The sequence below is a fragment of the Triturus cristatus genome, chromosome 3_1 (assembly GCF_964204655.1).
Source record: "Triturus cristatus chromosome 3_1, aTriCri1.1, whole genome shotgun sequence".
In the NCBI taxonomy this organism is placed as follows: Eukaryota; Metazoa; Chordata; class Amphibia; order Caudata; family Salamandridae; genus Triturus; species Triturus cristatus.
Window position 1 is genome coordinate 24,434,963 of NC_140583.1, and position 25,156 is coordinate 24,460,118.

At 48.9% G+C, this 25,156-nt stretch overlaps 1 protein-coding gene across 5 annotated transcripts in view; it reads right to left on the reverse strand.

Annotated features, from left to right (window-relative positions):
• LOC146859631 (SPRY domain-containing SOCS box protein 3-like) overlaps nucleotides 1-25,156 on the reverse strand; it is a 109,710-nt gene that overhangs the window by 68,687 nt on the left and 15,867 nt on the right. For all 5 annotated transcript variants that reach the window (XR_014979324.1, XM_085646667.1, XM_085646665.1 and 2 more), the window contains exons 2-3: nucleotides 15,251-15,429; nucleotides 868-999 (exon numbers count right to left, since the gene is read on the reverse strand). Coding sequence is in view for 4 of the 5 variants with exons in the window: in XM_085646667.1 (XP_085502793.1) it covers nucleotides 868-999; nucleotides 15,251-15,422 (304 nt within the window). In the remaining variant the exon portion in view is untranslated. The remainder of the gene's footprint in view (nucleotides 1-867; nucleotides 1,000-15,250; nucleotides 15,430-25,156) is intronic.

A 25,156-nucleotide genomic window follows, 5' to 3' on the forward strand; every position in this document is an offset into this window, starting at 1 on the left:
GTCAGAAGCCTTTGCCGCTGAAAGGTTCATTTGTTAGAATATAGTCATTCACGTTAGCAGACTCTGCAAGCTTCATTAGCTAACTTGAACACAGTCAATCACATGTCAGCTGCCTCTGCAAGGTTCATGGGCTAGAACAGAGTCAGCACATGTCAGAACCCTCCGCTGCTGTAAGGTTCATGGGCTAGAACAGAGTCGGTCACATGTCAGCTGCCTCTGTCGTTGAAACGTTCATGGGCTAGGACATGGTCAGTCAAATGTCAGAAGCCTCTTCTGCTGAAAGTTTCATGAGCAAGAACAGAGTCAGTCACATGTCAGCTGTCTCTCCCCCTGAAAGGCTTATAAGCTACAACAGAGTCACTCTTGTGTTGAGTTCAGCTTTGAGAGGCCAGCCAGACGCGGACAGCACCATTCACAGACAGACACTGCCTCACAAGAGAAAGGTTGTAAAAGGCAGGTCGGTCAAGAGTTCTCCTGCTCCCCAGCCCCCGATAGGCAAGACTTCTTTTGAGGGTTGCCGAACCACAGACTTAACATACAATGTTTTCTACACACGTCCCACACCTCATTTTTCTACTATGATATCCCAAATAGCTCTTTCTAAAATGCTCCTTCCTCTATCACTCCTTTATTCTATTCAATCCAACTAATAGACTCACATGTCCAGAGCTCGAATCAACAGCTTCGATTTCCCTATACCAACCCATCACTAATCCGCTTTGGGTTCCGTAATAGCATGCTACTCGTCGAAAAGCATTTCATTTCCTCATCAGGGGTAATAAGCGCTATACAAATACCATTACATCATTCCTGGTACCCATGCACACCGATAATTTTATAAGATTGAGCAAAAGTTCCTTAACATACCCAGCAGGTCAATGTATGTGTAATTCCCAGCATGCAACAGCGCCTGTGGCGTCCCTATTCCCAGCATCACGGACAGTCCGTATGGCGGTTCCAGGAATTCAATCTCCCAGTAGTGCTCCCCCTGGGTGAAACCTGAGGGGAGAGTGGGGGGGGATGAAGAGGGAAAGAGAAGGCGAGAGGGACGGATTAGTACAAACCATAAGAGTGTGGCCCTTTGGAAAACCATCAACTGAAAGACACAGAAAAGATAACATTACTTTATAGGGTCTTGGGTGGCCCTTGTTCCGCCCTCTCTCCTCACAACAGCTAGGAAACTCTGCCACCTAACGGCCAGTGCAGAAACTACTTGTTAAAGCTGTTCAAATCTAAGACCATCTGTAGAAAAGTAGGATCTGCTTTCATGGTTACCCCCACTTTTTCACAAAACACACAAAGAGGGGGGACGGGGAACTAAAAAAGAAACAGGTCCAGTTCCCGTGCTCCCAAGGCTAACGTAATAATCACTCGCAGGCAGGACGGCAGACGATAGGTACACACACGGTGCCTGTTCTTTGAAGAATGTGTTACTATAAGACAGCACCAACCTTCTGACCCGCATGATGCCTAATAGTGTCACCCAGTAGAAAAACTACTGGAAAATTGAAAGAAACATTGAGAGCATTAGGCCTCGTACGCATGAAATACATGCAGTTTTTTTAGAGCACGGACCCCCTAGAGTAGTAATTCTAACCCTGAAGAAGGTCCCAGACCGGTGAAGGCTCTAGTTGTGGCCGAAACATGTTGGCAGTTTGGTGTGGGTAAAACTGAATCAAAAACGTTCAGAAGGTATACCCCTTTTTTGTATCACGTTTTTATCTAGTACCCCTGGTACCTATGCTCTGGGTACATGGGTACCATATACGAGGGACTGACAAGGGTGCCCCAGTATCCAATCTGGGGTTTACTCAACCAAGTACATAACACAACAGTTTAAGGAGAAAGCAGATAGACTGGGGTCCTGATTAGCAGGATCCCAGTCAGACTAGTAAAAAACAGTGGTGTTTTCTGTTAATGGGGGCTACCAGGGTTCACACCCAGTTTGTCATGACCCAAATCTTGGCTATGGCTCATGCCAATTTGGTGGTTTCACCCAGAGTCCACTTGGTATGTGATAGATTTTCATGTGTTCGATGGATTTGTGCCCTCACTATCATATGGGTTTATAGGTTAATCCCAGATTCTGGTAGGTACAAGGAGTGAAGTGTTCTGTTGGAGTGGTCTTTTCTTCTTTATTCACTCACTCCGGTGAGTGATGGGAATCTGTCCTTTTTTAAGGATTTTCTTTTGTAAGGGTCCCTTGTCTTGAGGACTGTCCTCCTTCTGTTGACAGCATTACAGTTTTTTAGGTCTTTAGCTATAATTAGAGTCTTGGTTGACTCAGCAGACTCGCAGATTTTTTCAAAGGTAAAGAACAGCCGACACGCGTTTCGCCCAAAGGCCAGCAGGCCAGGGCTTTCTCAAGGCGGGTTATAGATGTGGTTATACATTATACATTGACACAAAAGTGAAAAGGTACCACAGTATCAAAGAGATGGTAAGGAATAGCGTGGTAGGTACCCCATGAAAGATGTATATTGGTGCGATAGGGGACATCAACGATGCATCAGAGAAAAAGCACCCGTGATTATAGTGAGTTTGTAGAAGAGGATTAAGAAGCAAAAAAGGAAGAAGAAATAAGGAAAAATATATTAAGATACGGTATACATCAACAATTGAGGTTGGAGTAATCATCCCTGGTGATACATGCTATAAAGGTAGAGTACGGTGGGCAAATAAGTACATTTAACTAATTCACATTGTTGACATGTAGACCGCATCGAGTACACGCAGTTGATGGTCCGGAATATACATAAAATTGTTCATATGATATGGTCTCGCCTTATGGATAGCTAATCAACAAAGGACCAAACAGTTTACAATCAAAGATGGATCTAGGGATGTTCGTGTGACAGAGACTCTTCTTGTTAGTCAAAAGCTGATAAAATGGTGCAATGTGTATTGACAAAGCTCTGTGCCACCCTGAGGCCAAATTCAGGATCATGGGATCAAGGTTGATTAAGGGTAGATTCTACTCACCAGGTTATCTATTCTTTAATGTTTATCTGGGATAAAGTCTGCGAGGATAGAAAAAGTAAAAAAATAGAATGAGAGCGGAAGGAGAGGAACTGCTAGATTACAGACCTCACCAACAGAGGGTTATTGATAGGATAAGGACATGGTGGGGTTGCATCCTCGACCTGAATGACTAAGTATGATGAATGTTTAAATGGGTAAAAAGCCAGGTGAAGGCACAAAGTGATGTATAAATGAAAAAATATATACAGCCGAGGCTAGAACGAATACGGGTGCCGCGGGTCCTCGTTCGGCAAGAAACGAACAGATATGGTAATGGGTCGAGTGGTGCGCAGGGCCGGACTGAGAACCGCAACCGGCCCTGGCACACTGCTCGGCCGGACCCCTCGGGGGCTGAGGGGGTGCGGACGAGCTGTTTGCAAGGGCCGGTTTCAGACGATTTTGTTACCGGGGGCCGATATTGCAGGCCCACACCCTGACGGCCCACCGAAATGCCCGGTGCCCGCCACGGCCAGTCCGGCCCTGGTGGTACAGCATGAGACACTGGGACATGTAGGTTCCAATATAAAGTAGAAAGAGGGTTCAAATAAACAGGCCAGGCTGAGGGTTACATAACTAAAGTAGCGCGTGTTGATACTGCAAAACCGGGTAAAACCGTTCCAGTTGTAATCTTTGCAATCGGGCAAGAACAAAGTGTTTGGATAATTACGGCCAAATAGAGTGACGCACCACAAAGTCCTATGTGTGCCATAATCATTCACCGTTGAGGACGGGCCAGTTGGCTACCTGATTCCAACGCGATGCGCGAGGTACAATGACTGCGGTCCGTAATCTGTGCAGCAGCTCGATCTACTGCGTTAAGTACACTCCAGGTCGGAAAGCGAGTTACGATGACGGTCGGAGGCTGCAATTCTGATTCGGACAGAACATGGACATGGAAAAATGAGGCATAAGGACAGGGCCACGGTTAAAGGGCCATCGAGTGCAGATATGTTAACGGTATGAAAAATGTAACCAGGCAATTTGAAAACCCCGAGCATGAGAGCAGGGTCTATGGTCCAGGAAGAAAATAGGCAAAAAGAATAGGCCAACAGTCCAATCACACGAGTAAATTCAGGGTGATTATGGTCTAAAAGATATGGGCCGTTTCTACATTGAAAAAACGGTCGAGAAGGAATGGATATATCAAGTTGGAGGGAGAACGATCCGGATGGCAGGAGGAGCAAATATTAAGAAAAAGGGGCCACTCCTACGTTCTTGGCAAGGTACCATGTGGATAATCCGAAAGCAAAAAGGCCAAAAGACAGAACGGACATGGGGTCATAGGAGAACAGGTTTTAAAGTGTGTGGGTGAGGGTCAGAATGGAACCAATTCCTTAAGTGCCGGAATGAGCATAAGGTCAAGGAAATGACCACAGAGAATGAAGCACAACTACCTGGGGTCTAAGTACGTGTGTGGCTGTTATGCCATGTGCAGAGGTATGTCAGGCAATAGTAGGGGCCACCTCTGATAATTATTAAAGCCATCAGGGAGATAGGTGGGGTCAATGGGACCCCCTTTTGTCCCTCCAGGGGGCTGCCCTCGGGGGGCACACGGACAGCACGCCACCTTTTTGTGTTGTTCATACTACAACAGAAGTGCATACTCAATGTGATTTCCTCATTTACATGGGGCCACACCCCAATGCAAATAAAGGTACGCCCACTCAAGATACATGTGTGCCAGCGCTATCAGTATTACAGAAGAGGCCGGCAAGCACCCGAGGCCATTCAGTAATACTATTGTACCCATTGGAGCCCAAAGCAGGCACGCCCGTTGCACCCCCAAGGGCACAATTTGTAATCCAGCCCATGCTGTGCAATGAAAACAGAAAGTGTCTAAAGTTATTTTAGCAACAGGCATCGGGGAAGCTTTGTGGGGCCAAGGGTGACATTATTTGAAGGGTCCTCGCTTTGATTTCTAATCCACTCTTATTATTAAGGAAAAATAAGCTCTTTGGAAAGCGATAGTACAGTATTGAGAGCCGCCTAGGGGTGTTGCTTCATCTGACGCATCGTAAAGGAAGGCCCCCTTCTTTTACTTTCCCTCCTTCTCTCAGCATGCACCTACCTGGCCCAGCGCCCAGGCAAGAAAGTACTCTCTGCCTCCCTCCTTTCCTCAGCATGCACCTACCTGCCCCAGAGCCAAGGCAAGCATGTACTCTCTGCCTCCCTCCTTCCCTCAGCATGCAACTATCTGCCCCAGGGCCCAAGCAAGCAGGTACTCTCTGCCTCCCTCCTTCCCTCAGCATGCACCTACCTGCCCCAGCGCCCAGGCAAGCAGGTACTCTCTGCCTCCCTCCTTCCCTCAGCATGCACCTACCTGCCCCAGCGCCCAGGCAAGCATGCGCTCTCTGCCTCCCTCCTTCCCTCAGCATGCACCTACCTGCCCCAGCACCCAGGCAAGCATGTACTCTCTGCCTGCCTCCTTCCCTCAGCATGCACCTACCTGCCCCAGCGCCCAGGCAAGCAGGTGCTCTCTGCCTCCCTCCTTCCCTCAGCATGCACCTACCTGCCCCAGCGCCCAGGCAAGCATGTGCTCTCTGCCTCCCTCCTTCCCTCAGCATGCACCTACCTGCCCCAGTGCCCAGGCAAGCAGGTACTCTCTGCCTCCCTCCTTCCCTCAGCATGTGTAGGAAGGTGAATATCTGACTATGGTTACCCCCAACTTTTTGCCTAGTGTCTAGCTGGTTTTTCGACTTAGTTGGCCTGAGATCCTGCCATTCAGGGACTCAGGCTGTCTGCTCTCTCTTTGAAAATCACTCCATGTACCCTAGGTACATACCCAATTGGTAGGGATCACCTTATTGGACCCTGTACAGTGTACCCTAGGTACCCAGGGCATAGGTGTACCCTAGGCCTACCAGGGGCTGCAGCATGTATTATGCCACCCCTGGCCTGGCCTTCCATTATGACACAACTGGCTGATCACTCAGCTGGGGCAAGGTCGTGTAATCACCCCTTGCTTAGGTGTAGTATTCCTATACCTACCTTATATATAGACACATGTGTACCTATCAGCCACTCCTATGGCAGGCCTTAACAATCCTGGAGGCAGAGTGCTTGGTAACATGTGAGATGGTGCTCTAGCATGAGCTGAGCCTGTCTGCAGCTTTCGGAACCATGTCCTTATAGCTGTTCTATGATATAGCCTACCATATACTCTTAAAGTACCTTATAATCTTAAACGGTTATGGTAACTATGGTTTGGCTTTATCAAAACATGTCATGTAAGGTGTCTAACACTTTGGAATAATACCCCCATACCATTTCTGGTGATGAGGATATTATTCCTCCCTTCTAGAGGGAGAGACATGTTAAAATCCTACTTTGCTGTTTAACTCTCACCAAAGCCTCAGCATCACAAAATGGATGCTGCTGCCACAGACGGGAGTCAGACCTCCTGCAGCTGGGAGCCCTCCCAGCCAGGGAGGCCTGGACAATAGGATTCCTGCTTGGGGAGGTGCTAGCACCTCCCCAGACAGACTTTAGTGTATTGGGGCAGGGAGGGCTGAAAGGAATGAGACATGCCTGGGGCACACAAGGTGCTCCATGCATAGTCCAGTTCAAACCGGTGCTGGGGCACTCCAGCCCCAGCTCTGGCGCGAAACTGGACAAAGGAAAGGGGGTGTAACCACTCCCCTTCCTGGTCCCACCCATAGGAGGGACCTTGCAGGTAGCCCAGCCCACTAGCCCAGTATATCAGTAGGTAGCTGAGCCCTGCTAAATTAGATTAACCTGAATCTGCAACTTGAACAGAAACTCTGGACCTTCGACATTCGACCTCAGGAAGAAGACTGAAGAAATCTCCCTTGTGGCCAAGGAGTGACCACCCTGGGCAACCAGGCACCACCCAGCGACCGCTGCTTGCTTTGCGACTGAATCCTACGAGGGACGACTGCAGAGACTGACCAGCGCCGAGACTTCCAGACACCTCTGAACCAGATCCACATCTCCAGCGAAGCTGAGACCCGTGGAGGTGACGAGGGATGTGGGACCGGCGACTTGGGAAAAGTGGCTAGTAACTGACTAGCGCGACTTCCGAGACTCCCTCGAGGCTGTGCTTGGGGAATTGAGAAGCCCCACTCCCGAGCACCATCTGCAAAGAAGACCAGCTCCCCACACTTCACGTGTTCTGCGTGGGGCCCTTCTGCACCTGTGTTGCTCGACATGTTGTCCGGTTGCTGGCCCGTTGGCTAGTAGCCTCTGCGACGACCAACCTTTTGTTTCATCTTGCTGGTCCGGCTCCTCCAGACTGGCACCCGCTCCTCTGTGAAAGAGAAGCACCCCAGACCTTCCTGGTCTGCACCAGAAGCAAGTCCTCCATTCTGCGTGGGTTCCGCTTGCCAAGGCTTGTTGGGTCCTGACTAGACATCGACGGCGCCGACAGCAAGAGCCTTCGTGGGACAGCTCACCTCCTGGTCCTGTTCGTCCTCGACGTCTCCTGGTACCCGTGGCTGCTGCGACAAGCTTCACCTCTTCACCTGCATCTTCACGACATCGCCTGGTTCCTTCCCGGCTCCTGGCTGGTGACCTAGACTCTGTCCCTTCTGCTTGCAGGTTCCTTCCTTCTTGATCCCCTCCTTGGGATCCATCGGACACTCTTCACTGACTGCCTGTCAGCAACTTTCCTTCAGGCATCCATAGAAGTCAACGACGAAACCCGACGCAAGTTCACACCTATGCACCCGCAGCCCGTGGGCTAAGTAACTTGAGTACTTCAGTGCTCACAAGGGTAGTGACTATCCTAGGGTCTAGTTTCCGAGTCTCGACTTTCTAGCTATACCAGAAGTGTCCTAAAACTGTTAATTTCTAACTGCTAGTAATTCTATCGTCTTTTAAGCATTACGCGTGAGTGTTTCCACTCTGCACCTGAATCCCGTGGGCCTCCCACTTCCTAACCTTTGGTAGTATAGTGTAGCCCCAGCGATTCCCTAGGCCTAGGCCTATCCTGTGTTCGTGACAGTGGTTCTTATACCACTTACTTAGTATATGGTTTGCGTGACCCCTAGGGCCTAACTGTATTACTTACCTGTGTGACTTAATGTATGCTTAAATAAGACTGTGTTGTACTTACCTCGAATCTCATAAAGAGTGCTGAGGGTTTGACTAGAATAAATACATTCTATTTTTATATATATCTGTTGTGGTGTCCTTTCATTTGGTATTCAAGGGATTACATACGGTATAACAGCTGGCTTCACATGCCATTCAGAGTTCAGCCTAAGACTACTCTTGTCCATGCTATCACTAGGATAGCTGGTCTATAAGGTTGACTTTACAACCAATCACCATAAGGGTTGTTTGGACTGATACAAGGTGTACACTAGAATTAGTGACATCATATATCAGGCCAACTTCTCACAGCATGCACCTACCTGCCACAGCGCCCAGGCAAGCAAGTACTCTCTGCCTCCCTCCTTCCCTCAGCATGCACCTACCTGTCCCAGCGCCCAGGCAAGCATGTACTCTCTGCCTCCCTCCTTCCCTCAGCATGCACCTACCTGCCCGAGCGCCCAGGCAAGCAGGTACTCTCTGCCTCCCTCCTTCCCTCAGCATGCACCTACCTGCCCCAGCGCCAAGGCAAGCATGTACTCTCAGCATGCACCTACCTGCCCCAGCGCCCAGGCAAGCAGGTACTCTCTGCCTCCCTCCTTCCCTCAGCATGTACCTACCTGCCCCAGCGCCAAGGCAAGCACGTACTCTCTGCCTCCCTCCTTCCCTCAGCATGCACCTACCTGCCCCAGCGCCCAGGCAAGCAGGTACTCTATGCTTCCCTCCTTCCCTCAGCATGCACCTACCTGCCCCAGCGCCCAGGCAAGCAGGTACTCTCTGCCTCCCTCCTTCCCTCAGCATGCACCTACCTGCCCCAGCGCCAAGGCAAGCATGTACTCTCAGCATGCACCTACCTGCCCTAGCGCCCAGGCAAGCAGGTACTCTCTGCCTCCCTCCTTCCCTCAGCATGTACCTACCTGCCCCAGCGCCAAGGCAAGCATGTACTCTCTGCCTCCCTACTTCCCTCAGCATGCACCTACCTGCCCCAGAGCCAAGGCAAGCATGTACTCTCTGCCTACCTCCTTCCCTCAGCATGCATCTACCTGCCTTAGCGCCCAGGCAAGCATGTGCTCTCTGCCTCCCTCCTTCCCTCAGCATGCACCTACCTGCCCCAGCGCCCAGGCAAGCAGGTACTCTCTGCCTCCCTCCTTCCCTCAGCATGCACCTTCCTGCCCCAGCGCCAAGGCAAGCATGTACTCTCTGCCTCCCTCCTTCCCTCAGCATGCACCTACCTACCCCAGTGCCCAGGCAAGCATGTACTCTCTGCCTCCTTCCTTCCCTCAGCATGCACCTACCTGCCCCAGCGCCCAGGCAAGCATGTACTCTCTGCCTCCCTCTTCCACTCAGCATGCACCTACCTGCCCCAGCGCCCAGGCAAGCATGTACTCTCTGCCTCCCTCCTTCCCTCAGCATGCACCTACCTGCCCCAGCGCCCAGGCAAGCATGCACTCTCTGCCTCCCTCCTTCCCTCAGCATGCACCTACCTGCCCCAGCGCCCAGGCAAGCAGGTATTCTCTGCCTCCCTCCTTCCCTCAGCATGCACCTACCTGCCCCAGCACCCAGGCAAGCATGTACTCTCTACCTCCCTCCTTCCCTCAGCATGCACCTACCTGCCCCAGCGCCCAGGCAAGCAGGTACTCTCTGCCTTCCTCCTTCCCTCAGCATGCACCTACCTGCCCCAGCGCCCAGGCAAGCAGGTACTCTCTGCCTCCCTCCTTCCCTCAGCATGCACCTACCTGCCCCAGCGCCCAGGCAAGCATGTACTCTCTGCCTCCCTCCTTCCCTCAGCATGCACCTACCTGCCCTAGCGCCCAGGTAAGCATGTGCTCTCTGCCTCCCTCCTTCCCTCAGCATGCACCTACCTGCCCTAGCGCCCAGGTAAGCATGTGCTCTCTGCCTCCCTCCTTCTCTCAGCATGCACCTACCTGCCCTAGCGCCCAGGTAAGCATGTGCTCTCTACCTCCCTCCTTCCCTCAGCATGCACCTACCTGCCCCAGCGCCCAGGCAAGCAGGTACTCTCTGCCTCCCTCCTTCCCTCAGCATGCACCTACCTGCCACAGCGTCCAGGCAAGCATGTACTCTCTGCCTCCCTGCTTCCCTCAGCATGCACGTACCTGCCCCAGCGCCCAGTCAAGCATGTATTCTCTGCCTCCCTCCTTCCCTCAGCATGCACCTACCTGCCCCAGCGCCCAGGCAAGCAGGTACTCTCTGCCTCCCTGCTTCCCTCAGCATGCACGTACCTGCCCCAGCGCCCAGTCAAGCATGTATTCTCTGCCTCCCTCCTTCCCTCAGCATGCACCTACCTGCCCCAGCGCCCAGGCAAGCAGGTACTCTCTGCCTCCCTCCTTTGGCAGCTGCAGGTGGAAGGGAAGCAGAGCCCCCACTCAAAATCTGACCCACTCTTCTATTCCAGCCAGGTCCAGGGTCACCCCAAACTATACTCCACTGCTGCTGAGGATTGCTGCATGTTCGGCCATCTTATAATAGTGTACGAAAATACAAATGCAGGATTTATTTTAATAAATGTTATTTTTTAGGCTTACTCTTCATGTTCTGGTTGTTATTTTGAGAAGTCATTATTTGAAAATGTTACTTAAACATGACCCCAGAAAGTGCCCAGGTTCAAGAGGAGTTGTGGTGACTTTGCCTCAAGCCGCCGCTGCAGCCACGCGTGAGTGTCCACGGTGATTGTAAAGCGTGACTTCTGCGAATGACAGACAGGACCTGGGGGTACTGAGTGCTCAGGCACCACTGACTGCTGTGGCATGTATGCCTCTCCCCTCCCCCATGAAATACTGTACACCCCACAGGAATGATCCAAAGAGGGTACATACATCACTGGAAAGTCCTTCAAATTTCTTGACGTCGCTGAACACAGGTTTTCCTCTGATGTGACTTCCATGGAGCCCTAATTGAAGATACCCCATGACAGACAGTGCTGCCTGTTATTAAACTATACATCCTGAGGAGACGAGGTTTAATCACTCGAGCAAACTAAGATCTCATTGCACAAATGTGCCCATAAACACGTCAAAATAGACCCTTGATGATGCTGAAAGGCATGTGTCTGCTATGTGCTGCGGACAAAGATGTGTTTCAGCTTGAAAAGATGAAGGCTTTTGCCATTTGTGAAAGTTTGTTGTAAGAGTTTAACAGCTCATATGTGAAGTTCTTGAACAGGTGTCTCCACCTACATGTTGTCACCAAAAGGCTTGAGGGGGTTCTTCTACAGACACATTGTTGGTACAGGGCCCGAGAAGGTTCTTCCATTGACCTGATGTCAATAGAGGGTGTCGGGAGGAGCTTCTAGCTATATAATGTCAGTAGATGGATTTGAAGAGGTTCTCCCATCTACATAGTATAGGGCCTCAACGAGGTTCTCCCATCTACATGTCAGTAGAGGGCTTCAACTAATTTCTCCCATCTACATAATGTCAGTAGAGCTCTTCGACGAGGTTCTCCCATCTACATAATGTCAGTAGAGTGGTTCAAAGAGGTTCTCCCATCTACATGTTAGTAGAGGGTTTGAACAGGTTCTCCCATCAACATAGTATCAGTAGAGGGTTTCAAAGAGGTTCTCCCATATACATAATGTCAGTAGAGGGCTTCAAAGAGGTTCCCCTATCTACGTAATGTCAGTAGAAGGCTTTGAAGAGTTTCTCCCATCTACATAATGTAAGTAGAGGGCTTCGAAGAGGTTCTCCCATCTACATAATGTCAGTAGAGTGCTTCAAAGAGGTTCTCCCATCTACATGTTAGTAGAGGGCTTCGAACAGGTTCTCCCATCAACATAGTATCAGTAGAGGGCTTCAAAGAGGTTCTCCCATATACATAATGTCAGTAGAGGGCTTCAAAGAGGTTCTCTCGTCTACATAATGTCAGTAGAGGGCTTTGAAGAGGTTCTCCTATCTACGTAATGTCAGTAGAAGGCTTCGAAGAGTTTCTCCCATCTACATAATGTAAGTAGAGGGCTTCGAAGAGGGTCTCCCATCTACATAATGTCAGTAGAGTACTTCAAAGAGGTTTTCCTATCTACATAATGTCGGTAGAGGGCTTTGAAGAGGTTCTCCCATCTACATAATGTCAGTAGAGGGCTTCAAAGAGGTTCCCCCGTCTACATAATGTCAGTAGAGTGCTTCAAAGAGGTTCTCCCATCTACACAATGTCAGTAGAGTGCTTCAAAGAGGTTCTCCCATCTGCATAATGTCAGTAGAGTGCTTCAAAGAGTTTCTACGATCTACATAATATCAGTAGAGTGCTTCAAAGAGGTTCTCCCATCTACATAATGTCAGTAGAGTGCTTCAAAGAGGTTCTCCCATATACATAATGTCAGTAGAGTGCTTGCTTCAAAGAGGTTCTCCCAGCTACATGTTAACTGAGCACTTCGAGGAGGTTCTCCCATCTACATAATGTCTGTAGAGGGCTTCAAAGAGTTTCTCCCATCTACATAATGTCAGGAGAGGGCTTCGAAGAAGTTCTCCCATCTATATAATGTTGGTAGAGGGCTTCAAAGAGTTTCTCCCATCTACATAATGTTGCTAGAGGGCTTCGAAGAGCTTCTCCCATCTACATAATGTCAGTAGAGGATTTGAGAAGATGCTACCAGAGACCTGATGTCAGCAGATACCTCGGTAAGAAATGAAAAGCACAAAGCTGGCATAGCTAGAAGAATGTATTAGGTTCCACAACATTATCAACGTTCTAAGTGCATGTGTTAGGGTCACAGTTGTATAGAGTTGTCCCAAAGTTGTGTCAAAGGCAGGTCAATTGAAGGTGCATACGTTGGAATCAGGACCTGAGGATCTGGTGATACCCTTGTGATGGACTATGAAGGTGCACTGCCCCACCTGCCTCCAAGCTGAGTCCTGATCTTGGTACCCAAAGCCCTCCACACACTCTCTGCCATCTCCTGCTCATCTTCATTGCTAGGTCGTCTGTCTAGGACTCCCCTGTAGTGAGGACCATCACTGAAGCTGTCCGTGCATGGATACTGTGGAGCTGGTGGTTCACATGTGTGGTGCACTGGTGGAATTTATTGCTTGCTGATGGACTGTGGGTTCAAGACCAGTGAGTTAGGAACTACACAACACCCCTCGCCCACCAGGATCTGGGTACTGGGGGGAGTCGGAGGTGTTGTATAAGCGAACATGTGTTGCTGCCAATTCTGTGAAGGGCACCTCAGCATTAAACTATGGGGCAGGCACTGTCTCCGCATCTTTACGGTGAGTGGCATCATGATGAGCCTCACAGTTTCCCTTCGGCTTCTGAGAGGCTGTGAAGCTGTGAGTGGTGGACTTTGCAGAGGACATTGTGGCTGTACCTTCTTTCCTCATTTGCCTCTTAGGTCGCTTGAGGTGTGGGTGAGTGGCCAGCTTTGCTCTTCCCAAACCATCTAGTGGATAAGGAGCAGAAGCAAAGCTCAACCAGCTGTGACACTGAGTGGAAAAAGCTAGTGAATCGCTCCTGTCTGAATGCAACTCCAAAGGTCAACGCCATAAGGGGAGCTGGGCTCAACCTAACGGTGCAAGCGGACAGGAACTTGAGGAGAAGGACCCGAGTGAGAACAAGACGTTGTGCCAGAGTGAAAGGGCAGAGATGAGGCAACAGTTCCTCAAGACAAGAGTAGGGCCTCCACTGCTCTTTACGAGTACGATTGATACACAGGAAAAGATGCCCCTTGCCCCTCTAGAGTGAGCAGCCTGGATCTGAGGCACAGATGGTGACATGGCTTGGTACATTAACCTTGTCAGGGCTTCATGGGCCTAAAGGGTGAAAGGAGGCATGGCCCATGGATAGAGAGCCTATATACATGACTGGGTCTGTAGAGAGTGGACATTGTGACCAAGATACGACCCTTGGTTCTTTTCTCAAAGATCTTACGATGACGGCAAATGATCAATTCCTGGGTGCAGGACTCCTTTGCTCTGCATCAACAATGTAATGTAATATGGATTTGTAGAGCGCTGCTCGTCACTCGTGACAGTATCCAGGCGCAAGCGATGCTTCAGAGATCTGTGTGCTTGTGTGCCAAATAAAAAGCTAGTGCTGAAAAGAATAATTGTTCTCAAAACAGGCTTTGCTCTGTCTGTAGAAGCAAACTGCTGACACAAACCTAGAACTATGGCATGTATAATGCCAAGATACAGCTCAACGCTGAGCCGTGGCTTATGCGACTTGTGAGAGCTCTGAAGAGCCACAATGCAATGAACCTGCTGTAAGCTCAAAAGTGTCAGAATAACTGATCCCCAACAACAGTGAGTGACAGAGTGGGATCAACCAAACACCTCTTCTCTGGTAGACGCGGCAGTAATGTTGACTTCCCTCCAACCTGGGCACACGGTATTGGGGCTGATAGGATAATACTGCTTTGCAATGTTGTCAATGGCTCCAACACCCCTCTATACTACTGAGGGGTTGAAGAGACAGACAGACAGACAGATGCAAAGGTTTAAAGATGAAGGTGTCCTTCATGCAGCAACTTCAGCCCTTCGGACATCAGTAGGCCCCAATGGATCCCAGGAACAGGGAAAACCTCAGCAGATAAAGGAAAGCAGTGGAGGTGAAGCAATCAAAATGCAAGGGGCGGATATGCTTGGGCCACCATGGAGATTTCCCTTAGTATAGAATTCCATTCCATCATTTTTAGCTTTTGTGCCTTGAAGAAAAGGGTTAAATGTATACAAATCAGTGTTGTCCCCATCACAGAAGAAGCTGTCCAGACTGACCTGCTTGAGCACGTGTCGCCTGAACAGAACATGCTCTGGCTTTAAGGGTCTCACTGGGGAGACTTCGCTTGACCCCATACAACAGCATTTGTGGAACCCACATCTGGGCATACCCGTCTCACTCAAGGGGCTCAGTTTGATATTAAAAAGATGATGGGTGGAAAGGCTTGTGCCAAACACTCAAGCATTTCCACCCATCACCCCACTGGTTATTGTGATGGGTAGCATGCCTTCATTTATAGCTCATGTATGCCATTTTAGAACCAACCATATACACATTATTTCATTTAACAGCATTCCAGCAAGGATTCCTACCCCCGATTCCATCCAGGTGGAGTTTCATGCACCCCCAGGTGTAGACAAAAAGATGACTGCCCCAGCGTGTCTGGAGACGAACAGATAAGATACACGGATGCCCGAAGAGTGACCGATTTGAGAATTCTGGTGCCTACCTTTGGTGCCCCGGACCCCTGCTGTTCCTTGGCTCTCTACAACAGGGTCACTGTGGAAGTACACAGCCTGTTGGCAGGGGGACAGCTCTGCAGCAGGTGACTTGGCATTGGTGTCCCAGACCCAGGACTCCTCCACATATCCTGCAATCACCGGCAGTGCCAAGGGCGGCATGGTATACCTGGAAGAGAGACAGCAGTGCCTAAGGCATTGTGCACATGCAAATACAAAGTGTGTGGTTATGTTTGTTTGAATGTGTTAACGCAGCTGGGTTGTGTGATTGTGTAAGTTCAACCACGTGTTTGAGGTAGTGTGGTGTGTTGGCTCAACTTGCTTGGCTGTCGCAGGATTGTGTTAGTGTGATTCTGTTGCGGGATTGTGTGGGAACTCTGTTGGTCCAGGTGAGAGGGATTGTCTTAGTAAGGTTTGATTATTTCAGCTTAGTGTAGTAGGGAAGTTGTGATTTTGTTTAATAAGATGTGTGGCGGCATTAGTGAATTTGTGTTACCACACGTATGTGTGCCCATATTAGTATAATTGTGTTAATTCAACTGTACCTTGGTCCCTAGTGTGGCTGTCTTAGGTCAGTTATGTTACTGTGATTTCTTGGCTCAACTCTGCACGGTTGTCTTGGTGTGATCTTGGTCTGTTTGGATGTGTGTGGCTGGTCCAGTAAGGTCATGGTAGTTCTGACATAGTATATCATGTTAATGAGATGATGGGCACGTTGGGTTTTGTGTTGAGCATCATCATGGTGCATGGCGGTCACACATCTGGTGGTCACTAGTAAAGTGGGTATGTTGTGAGATGGGTGTTTCACACGACAGTCTATGCCTGTTGCAGAACCTGCAAGAGCTCAGGTAAGGACCACTGTTGTACAGCACACAGCATCTCTCTCCCTCCGCCTGCTCATCACCTCATCGTCTCTCCAACTGCCTGGACTAGAATCCTCCACCACCAAGCAACCAGCCAGCGTTCTGCCCTCACATTCTACCCTCAAAGTTCCAATCCATATCACACAAACATCAACTCCCTCCTCATAATACAAAAAATAAAAGTAACAACAAAATTAGATTGCAAAAGAAGTGAATGCTAAAGCTAACGAGATAAGATGCACCATAAAATATGTATACGGGGCACTAATTAAGATAGCATAAAATACAATACATTGATGCCTATATAAATTAACAAAACAAAGCATTGTAACAAAATAGGTAAACCTAAACAGCTCCCCAATGTCACATGACCGCGCCTCCCCAGGTTGTCAACTGAAAGAAGTAGTGTTTGAAGGATGACCCCACCACATAATCCTCCAAATACTTTGGTTTAACAACTACCCTCCTAGGATTGGGAGGAGGAGACTTGAAACCATTGCGCCCCTTCTTAGAGAATCACCAGAACTGCTCCGTCCCCCTGATCCAGCTCCTGCAGAAGATGGCATCGCCTCCCCAGAAGGGCCAAAGGAGACATCATAATTCCAACTACTGGTACCCCCAGCCCTGTTCTTAGATCCTGCATCGTCACCCCTCATCTTGGTAACATTTCTTTTGCTCCACCAATATCCATCCTCAACCTTGACTGAGGGTTTGGAAAATGCACCACTGCAGTTCTGGGGAAATACTTGACATACCCTTCTTAACACCCCACGGATCCTTAACTCTTACTCGATCCCTGACCTGAAACTTCACCTCCTTGACTCTTTCATACTAGTCATATCTCCCCTCACTCTTTATTTGTCTCTCTTCTGCCTTGGCCTTTACATCCTCCAGTTTACGCCAAGCATCACCAACTGACTACATTTTATTGACTGCCCACTGAGGAGATGACCTATTGAAGGAACCTCTCCCCCACAACAGTACAAAAGGGGGCACTCCCATGGTGGAATGCGGAGTATTGTGATAGCTCCAAAGTCTCTCTGCAACTGTCTCCTCCACATTGAGCCTAGAGGAAAGTGCCAGCTGTATGGTATCCTTTAACATTCCCTGGGGACTGTACAGACCCGTAGTCAGATATTTGATCCCCTGACTCTCAAAAATATCTTGCATTTGACTGGACTTGAATTGCACGCCGTTGTTCGTGACCAACACTGAAGGGACCCATTCACAGTGGAGAAATATTTTTTTTTAAATGGATAACACTATTAGTATTCGGTTCTTCAAAATTTGTAAACAACCCATTTAGAATTGTAATTCACCACAACCAACACAAATCTCAAGTTTTCTCCCAACACATTCATAGGTCCAATGAAGTCCATTCCCAACTTCTTCCATGGTGAGTTGGGAAATTTAACTGGACACAGAGGATTATTGCGAGTACATAACGACTTGTATGCCAGAGAGCACTTCGAACACCTGCTAAGCGAATTCGCCCTCTCCGCATCCATACCTGCCCATCAGTAATACAGCCTCACCTTTCCTCCTCCATGTCACTCCAGCGTGTCCCTGATGCGCCAATCCAATACGCTGGTCTCTCAGCTCTCCGGGGGGAATGAGCATTCCCTCCTCGCGACTAATCCTCCTTCCACACTTCATTCATCTCTCACTTTGCTGAAACCCTTACCAATACTAGACTTTCACTTCTCTAAAGTAATAACCTTTTCCACGACTGTCACAGCATCCACCAAACCCACCACCAGTTCTTCCTCCAACTCTGAAATCGCGGTCATGTTAGTATCTTTCGGACACCTTGATTCTGCCCTGCAATGTTTCCCTCTAGGCGTGTGTTTGACTTTTAAATTGCACTCATACATTTTGGACAGCCATCTGCCCAGCCTTGGGACTGGCATTCCCCAAGCCCATGTCATTTTACAGTGACTCCAACGGCTTGTGCTCAGTGACCATCGTGACCTCTTTCCCCACAAATAGGTTGCAAAATGCTGAGCATCCCAATCACAAGCCAGTGCCGCCCTTTCAGATTGTGCTGTAATTCTTCTCTGCCGACGACAACCTCCTAGAAGCAAAAGCAATTGCGCTTTCCATCTCTTCCGCCATCTGGCTTCAAACCGCCCCATACCACTGGCAGCAAGAGGGACTACTGAGGGAACATTATCTCTGTACGCCGGAAGGACAGTGTAGGAAAGTGCCCCTTTTTCCATGGTTACCCCCACTTTTTGCCAAAGTGCCCCTTTTTCCATGGTTACCCCCACTTTTTGCCTGATATCTGATGCACTATGACTGAGTCTGCTCTGGGTCCCTGCCAATCAGGTACCCAGTGCCTGTGTTCTTTCCCAAAACGGTACCTTGTGTCCACAATTGGCACTCCTCTGGCTCACATGTAAGTCCCTTGTAACAGGTTCCAGTAGTACCACGGGCCTTGTGACCAGAGAGGGTCTCTAAGGGCTGCAGCATGTATTGTGCAACCCTCAAAGTCCTCCCACCAAACACATACACACTGCCATTGCAGACTGTGTGTTTTGGTGTAGACAAATGTTAAGAGGTGACATTCCACACATCCATGTGTGCCATGGCCACCAACCACTGCCTGTGGCATAGGTGAGTCACCCCTCTAGCAGGCCTCACAGCCCTAAGGCAGGGTGCGCTATACCACAGGTGAGGGACAGCTGCCTGAGCAATATACCCCAACAGTGTCTGTGCCATTCACAGCCATTGCAAGTGCAGCGGAGACATATTGAGTGCATGGACGGGGAGTTTGATATCACAAACTCCCCAGCTCCATGATGGCTTCACTGAAAACTGAGAAGTTTGGCACCAAACGTCTCAGCATAATAAACACACACTGATGCCAGTGTTGGATTTATTATAAAATGTACTCCAACGCCCTCCTGTCCAGCTGACTGGTCTGCACCAGCCTGCCACACACAGACATGTTTCATACCCCCTGAGGTGGGAGTGCTTGTGCTCTTGTGGGTCAGGGACTAAGTCTGCTCTGGGTGGAGGTGCTTCACACCTACCCTCAAGCAGGAGCAGCATTCAGGGCAGTGAGCCTCAAAGGCTTCCTGCCCTTTGGTATGCTAGCCAGGGCCTCTCCAGCTAGTGGAAATGCCCGCCCCCTTGACCAGGCCCCACATATCGTGGCAAGGTCGGTGGGAAAATTAGTAGTCAGGAGGGGTGTGTCCCCTCTCTGCTAGGACCACCCCTAAGGTGCCCTGGACTAAGGTGACCCCCTCCTTAGGAAATCCTTCATCTAGAATGGAAGGATTTGACCCAATCTGGGAGGGGACATTCTAAAGGTGTAATCACCCTAAAGGCAAGTAGCCCATTGGCTACCATCTGCCAGTCCCTGTAACGCCGTAAATTCAGTATTTAGTGGCACCCCTGAACCTTGATCCTCAGATTCCTGCAACCTAAGAAGAAGACGGACGGAGAGGACGCCATGCAGCAAAACAAAAAGACACCTACTGCCTTGACCCCAGCCCTATTGGCCGGTCAGCAACTTTCAAGAACCCCAAGAAGACTGACACTCTTTAATAAAGAACAGATATCCCGAGGACAGTGCCCTGTCCAGAAGACTCCAAATTTAAAGACTCTGGATCTGCAGGGTCACGATCTCGAGCCACTCTGCACACGACACCCACGGCCCGAGTGGCTCACCTGTCCTATGAAGTATCCCCAGCCATTGTGACTTTGTCTCCATCAGTGGCTAACCTCACCTGGACCCCACAAAGTCCCCTGCAGCCTCTACACAAAGGGCCCCCCTGACCGCGACCGGCTCCATCCCAAACGTTCAGACACCAAAAGACACCCCTAAATCTTCAGCCCTTTGGCATTGGAAGCCCAACTGACAGTGCCTCGAGCTCCCCCTGACCTCCAACTAGTGGTCACCTTCAGCTAGTCTCCTGGTCCGAGGCTGCAGCCTCTTTGAGCGGCTAACAATCTCCACTGAAACGCATTGGGCGCCCAACGCTGATTTTGTACCCTGTGCAGCTGGTGGTGTAGCTTTGGTGCTGCCTTGCGGCCTCCCCCGTGTGATGATCGTAACCCCCGGGGCCTGTGCCCTGAAACCGCAGGTACTTACCTGCAAACGTGCCTCTTAGAGGTATCCCAGCCTCCACTGATTTACATTGGGCTCAGTGACCTCTGCACCCGGCCACCCCGGTGGTGCAGCACCTACCTTAAACTGAACCTAGCCCAGTGTTGGTCAAAACCCCTGAAGACTGGGATTGTAAGTTGATTACTTACCTGCTGATGCATGACGCTGTTTCCTTCCACAAGATTGCATTACATTTACAAACCTATTGCATGTAAAGGTCTGTTTGTGTCTTTTGCAAAGTTCTACTTTGCTGAACTGATTTTACAAAAGTATTTCATTTATTGTAAAGCATTTCCTACTGCCTTGCAATACAATTCCAACGGCATTTGAAAGGTATTGTTACTTTTAAACTTTTACTTAATCGCAACTGAGTTCCTCTTAGTTCTAGGAATAAAATAACAAATTAATAACTTTTTATACAAACAATTGGTCTTGGATTCAGTCTTTGCGTGTGTGTGACCATTTCTTGCCTGAGTTTGTACAACAAATGCTTAACACTGTCCTCTGATCAGCCTTAATGCTCGCTCACACTACCACAAATAGAGAGTAAGGTATTATCTACTTTTACCTCTGCCTACCTTTGGGGATCCACTGGACTCTGTGCACACTGTACCTCACTTTGGTATAGTAGGTACATAGGCAGCTTTCTACAGACGGGAGACAAAATGATCATATCCTTCAACCGATTGAATGTATCTGGTTGTTCTTGCTCCCACACACATTTTGCCCCGACCTCAACAGTTTTCAAACTTGTGCACAAATCCTATAGTTTCAATGTGTCCTGTCATTGTGTTGTGTGTCCTGCTCTCCACCAGGCATTATGTGATCCTCTACAGACTGGTCAGCTGACCCTCCTTCTGTGTTTAGGCAGTTTCTATTCTCACTGTAGTTTGTGTGTCCATTCTGAGTGTCAAGTTCTGTGACAGCAAATTCACAGAATGAAGCTGTGCCCAGCCACGAGCTCAGACTAAGATCCTTGGTTCAGCCCAATGCTGCCAAGGTCACCAGGTCAATCCTGAGCTGTGCATGGTTAGTTGTGAGCTGTGCAAGGTTAGTTGGGAGCTGTGCAAGGTTAGTTGGGAGCTGTGAAAGGTTAGTTGTGAGCTGTGAACATTGTGAGCTGTGCACGGTTAGTTGGGAGCTGTGCATGGTTAGTTGTAAGCTGTCCATGGTTAGTTGTGAGCTGTTCATGGTTAGTTGTAAGTTGTGCACAGTAAGTTGTGAGCTGTTCATGGTTAGTTGGGAGCTGTTCATGGTTAGTTGGGAGCTGTGCACGGTTAGTTGTGAGCTGTTCATGGTTAGTTGGGAGCTCTGCATGGTTAGTTGTGAGCTTTTCACGGTTAGTTGTGAGCTGTTCATGGTTAGTTGGGAGCTGTGCATGGTTAGTTGTAAGCTGTGCATGATTAGTTGTGAGCTGTTCATGGTTAGTTGTAAGTTGTGCACGGTAAGTTGTGAGCTGTTCATGGTTAGTTGGGAGCTGCGCAAGGTTAGTTGTGAGCTGTTCACGGTTAGTAGTGAGCTGTGGATGGTTAGCACTCCCCCTTCCCAACCCCAATCGATGAATCCGACAAGAACACAGAGCTGGCTGGTACACATACTCCTGACTGAATGGGTAGTAACAACAGCAACGCCCTCATGGACATGGAAGGACAAAACTGGTGCAATTATAGAACTCCCAGAATAAACCCCTGCAGGTCTATTGTATTTCCTAAGAGGGCTGCAGTTTCTGCTCCATAGCATGGGAGACAGACTTATCAGAAGGCGGGTCGTCCTACACATGTTTATAAAGCTGGTTGTGGACAGACGGAGGAGAGCTTTAAGACCTACCCTATGGCTCGTGGCACTCACATTACTGCTGACCCTCTGAGAGCGTTTGTCTTCGTTTGGGAAGCTGTGTCTACAGTGCTGCACGCTAGCATAAGGAGGTGACATATGGTCCAGGGGGGTCCTTCCCAACAGCTGACCCCACTCCTCATCAACCTGGTGGGTTTATGTTTTAAGCACATTTCACGCTCGGAATCCAGAAAAAGTCTCAGGAGAGACCAGGATTGGTACCAGTGTTGTCATTGTACCTGTGCCTGTGATCGGTTCTCCTGTCCCACCTGTCCTCTTGTTGTATAGGGGTATTTTATCCCTGTGCGATTGTGCAGTTGTTATGCTCTTACTGGCTCCTGCTTTCCACCTACCTCTCCGCTCTAGAAACGTGTAGTGGTATGCTTTTGCATGTCACTGTTGTTGTGCATTACTGTAATGTTGTGTTGATTTCTTACCTGCTCCTGCCCTGCAACCCTCTCTGGTTCATGTTCCTGAATGCTTATGTTGTGTTGTTTTGTACAGTTTTGTTATTGTTGTCTTATCCGCTCCCACTCTCCCCCCTCCTGTGGTCTACAGCCTCTTGTGCTTTGTTGTTGTATGCTTGTTGTCTTGCCCATGCCTGTTCTCGCCTTGGCTGACCTCTCTCAGCTCTTGTTGTGATGTGTGTTGCTGCCAGAGGTTGGTATGTGACCTGTGAGGATGTGGGCAATGGAAGCGGGCGAGTGGGGGCGGAGTCTACGGCGTGGTTAACTAAACTAAATATTCGAACTATTTTCCGTCTTTCAAAATCAGATAACTACAAATCAAATAAGAGACAGATACAATGACAAATAAATGCAAGTTAATTTAAACAGTGGGTGCACTATGGTACATTGTGAAACCTCTATTAGTTAATGCTCTGCAGAGGTCTGGGTCTGAAACCAGAGGGCCACGGAACTGGCTGAATTTGGCTGGTGCAGTGGAGGATAGTGACTTGTGTATGTTTAGTGCTACAAGGATGTTATAAGAAAGTGGTAACAGTTCCTGAAGGAAAAGAGGACAAGTACTCCGCAACCCAACTGTGGTTAGGAGTGACTTGTTAGTGTCTCCAACAGACGGTTGAGTTTGCTTGAAGTGGGGGTAGACCTCCTGATATCTTTTTTGCCCGCACACACTCTTGCGAGTGTAAAGCATCATCTTTGGGCGGTGCTCCTCGTGGGGGCGGCGCTGCAGTCCCTCACGGGCCCTACAAGAGGGCTCTTTGTTGGGGATCTTTTTAGGAGGTGCGGTACTTGTGCATGTGGGTGTGTGGGCCAAGCGAGTTGTTGACTTACCTGCTTGTGCTCCATCCTCCTACACTCTTGTGTATGTTGAGTTATTGTATATTGTAAGGTTGTTCGCGTTGTTGTCCTCACTGCTCTCAGTCCCTGGTGTCTTTGGTCCCTTGTGTTATTGTTGTTGTGCTCCTGCTCTGCGCCCCCTGGTATCTTTGGTCTCTTGTTGTGTTATTGCTGTGTTGTTGTGCTATAGTTGTTGTTTCACCTGCTCTCCACCCCCCTGGTGTCTTTGGTCCCTTGTGTTATTGTTGTTGTGCTGCTGCTGCTGTTGTTGTTGTTGTCTTACCTGCTCCTGCTCTGCGCCCCCTGGTGTCTTTGGTCTCTTGTTGTGTTGTTGTTGTGCTGTTGTCGTCTTACCGTCTCTAAGCCCCACCTGGTTTCTTTGGTCACTTGTTGTGTTATTGCTGTGTTGTTGTGCTCTAGTTGTTGTTTCACCTGCTCTGCACCCCCTGGTGTCTTTAGTCCCATGCTGTGCTGTTGTTGTGCTGCTGTCTTGCCTGGTCTCTGCCCCCCTGGTGTCTTTGCCAAGTTGTTATGTTATTGTCATGCTGTTGTGCTGTAGTTGTGGTCTCACATGTTCTCCGCCCCTGATGAGTGTGGTCACTTGTGTGCTATAGTGGTTGTCTTTACTGCCCTCTACCCCTCTGTGTCTTTGGTTCCTTGTTGTGTTATTGTTGTGCTGTACTTGTTGTCTCACCTGCTCTTGATGTTTGCCCCTGGTGCCGTTGGGCCGTTTTTGTGTTATTTTTGTCCTGTGGTTGTTTTCTCACCTGCCTATGCTCTGCACCCCATGGTGTCTTTGGTCCCTTGTTGTGTTATTGTTTTGCTGCTGTTGTTGTTGTCTAACGTCAGGCCTCGAGAAATCGACTCGCCCACTCACTATGGTGAGTCAGATTTTATCGAGCTATTTATAGGGCCTACTGGCCCCGTTTGGTGAGCCGCAAAGAACAAGTGTTCTGTTCATTCAGAAACTGAATGAGCAATAAAGATGCCTTTACATCTTGTGTTTGTCTCGCCAGCTTTGCTGTGCATTCAAAGACAGAGGTCAAATGTCAGGCTATGTCTTCTGAAAAATAACTGCTTATTTTATCCTTGGGATTGTTGCTTACTTTTCTTTCTCTGACTGCAAAGTTTGAGGTTTCTGTAAAGTGAACTGGCTGACAACTGTGCTGGGCACACAACACTTAAAGAGCTTGTAAGTGAACTGTACGAATGTTTCAAAATATATTTCAGTAGTTCAGAAAGCACTTTTTTTTTTTTTAATTCTGATGTTAGATGGAAACCATGATTAATATGATCAAGACAAATCAGAATACTTACTTGGTGATATGCAAATGATAAATATTTGCTGAAAAACATTATTGTTTGTACCTACATAGTTTTATCAGTAAAACTGCATGTCCGAGGTTGTGGCCGTTCAATGGAAAAAATCTGTGTGTAAAAGACAGTGCGCTACCACGTCATGCTTTACTGATCTATGTATTGAACGTGAGAGTTTTTAAATATGGGCTGAGAAACATTGCTGGCCCGATGACAATGCTATTAGAGAACTAAGGGCCACATGTACGCTAGGCTTTAGCAGTGATGGCTCCTCCGCTAAGGCGGAGCAGCATTGCCCCATTGCGCAAAAGGCAAATATAAAATGACAATAACGTATTGTTATTTTTTTCCATTTTCTTTTTCCTATTGATGCAGCCTGTGTGCAGTATGGGGCAGGGCGGGGCTGGCCGGGGCGTAGTGGTTTGCACCTGGGACGACCAAACAGTTCATGCGCACTTTGCATGTCCC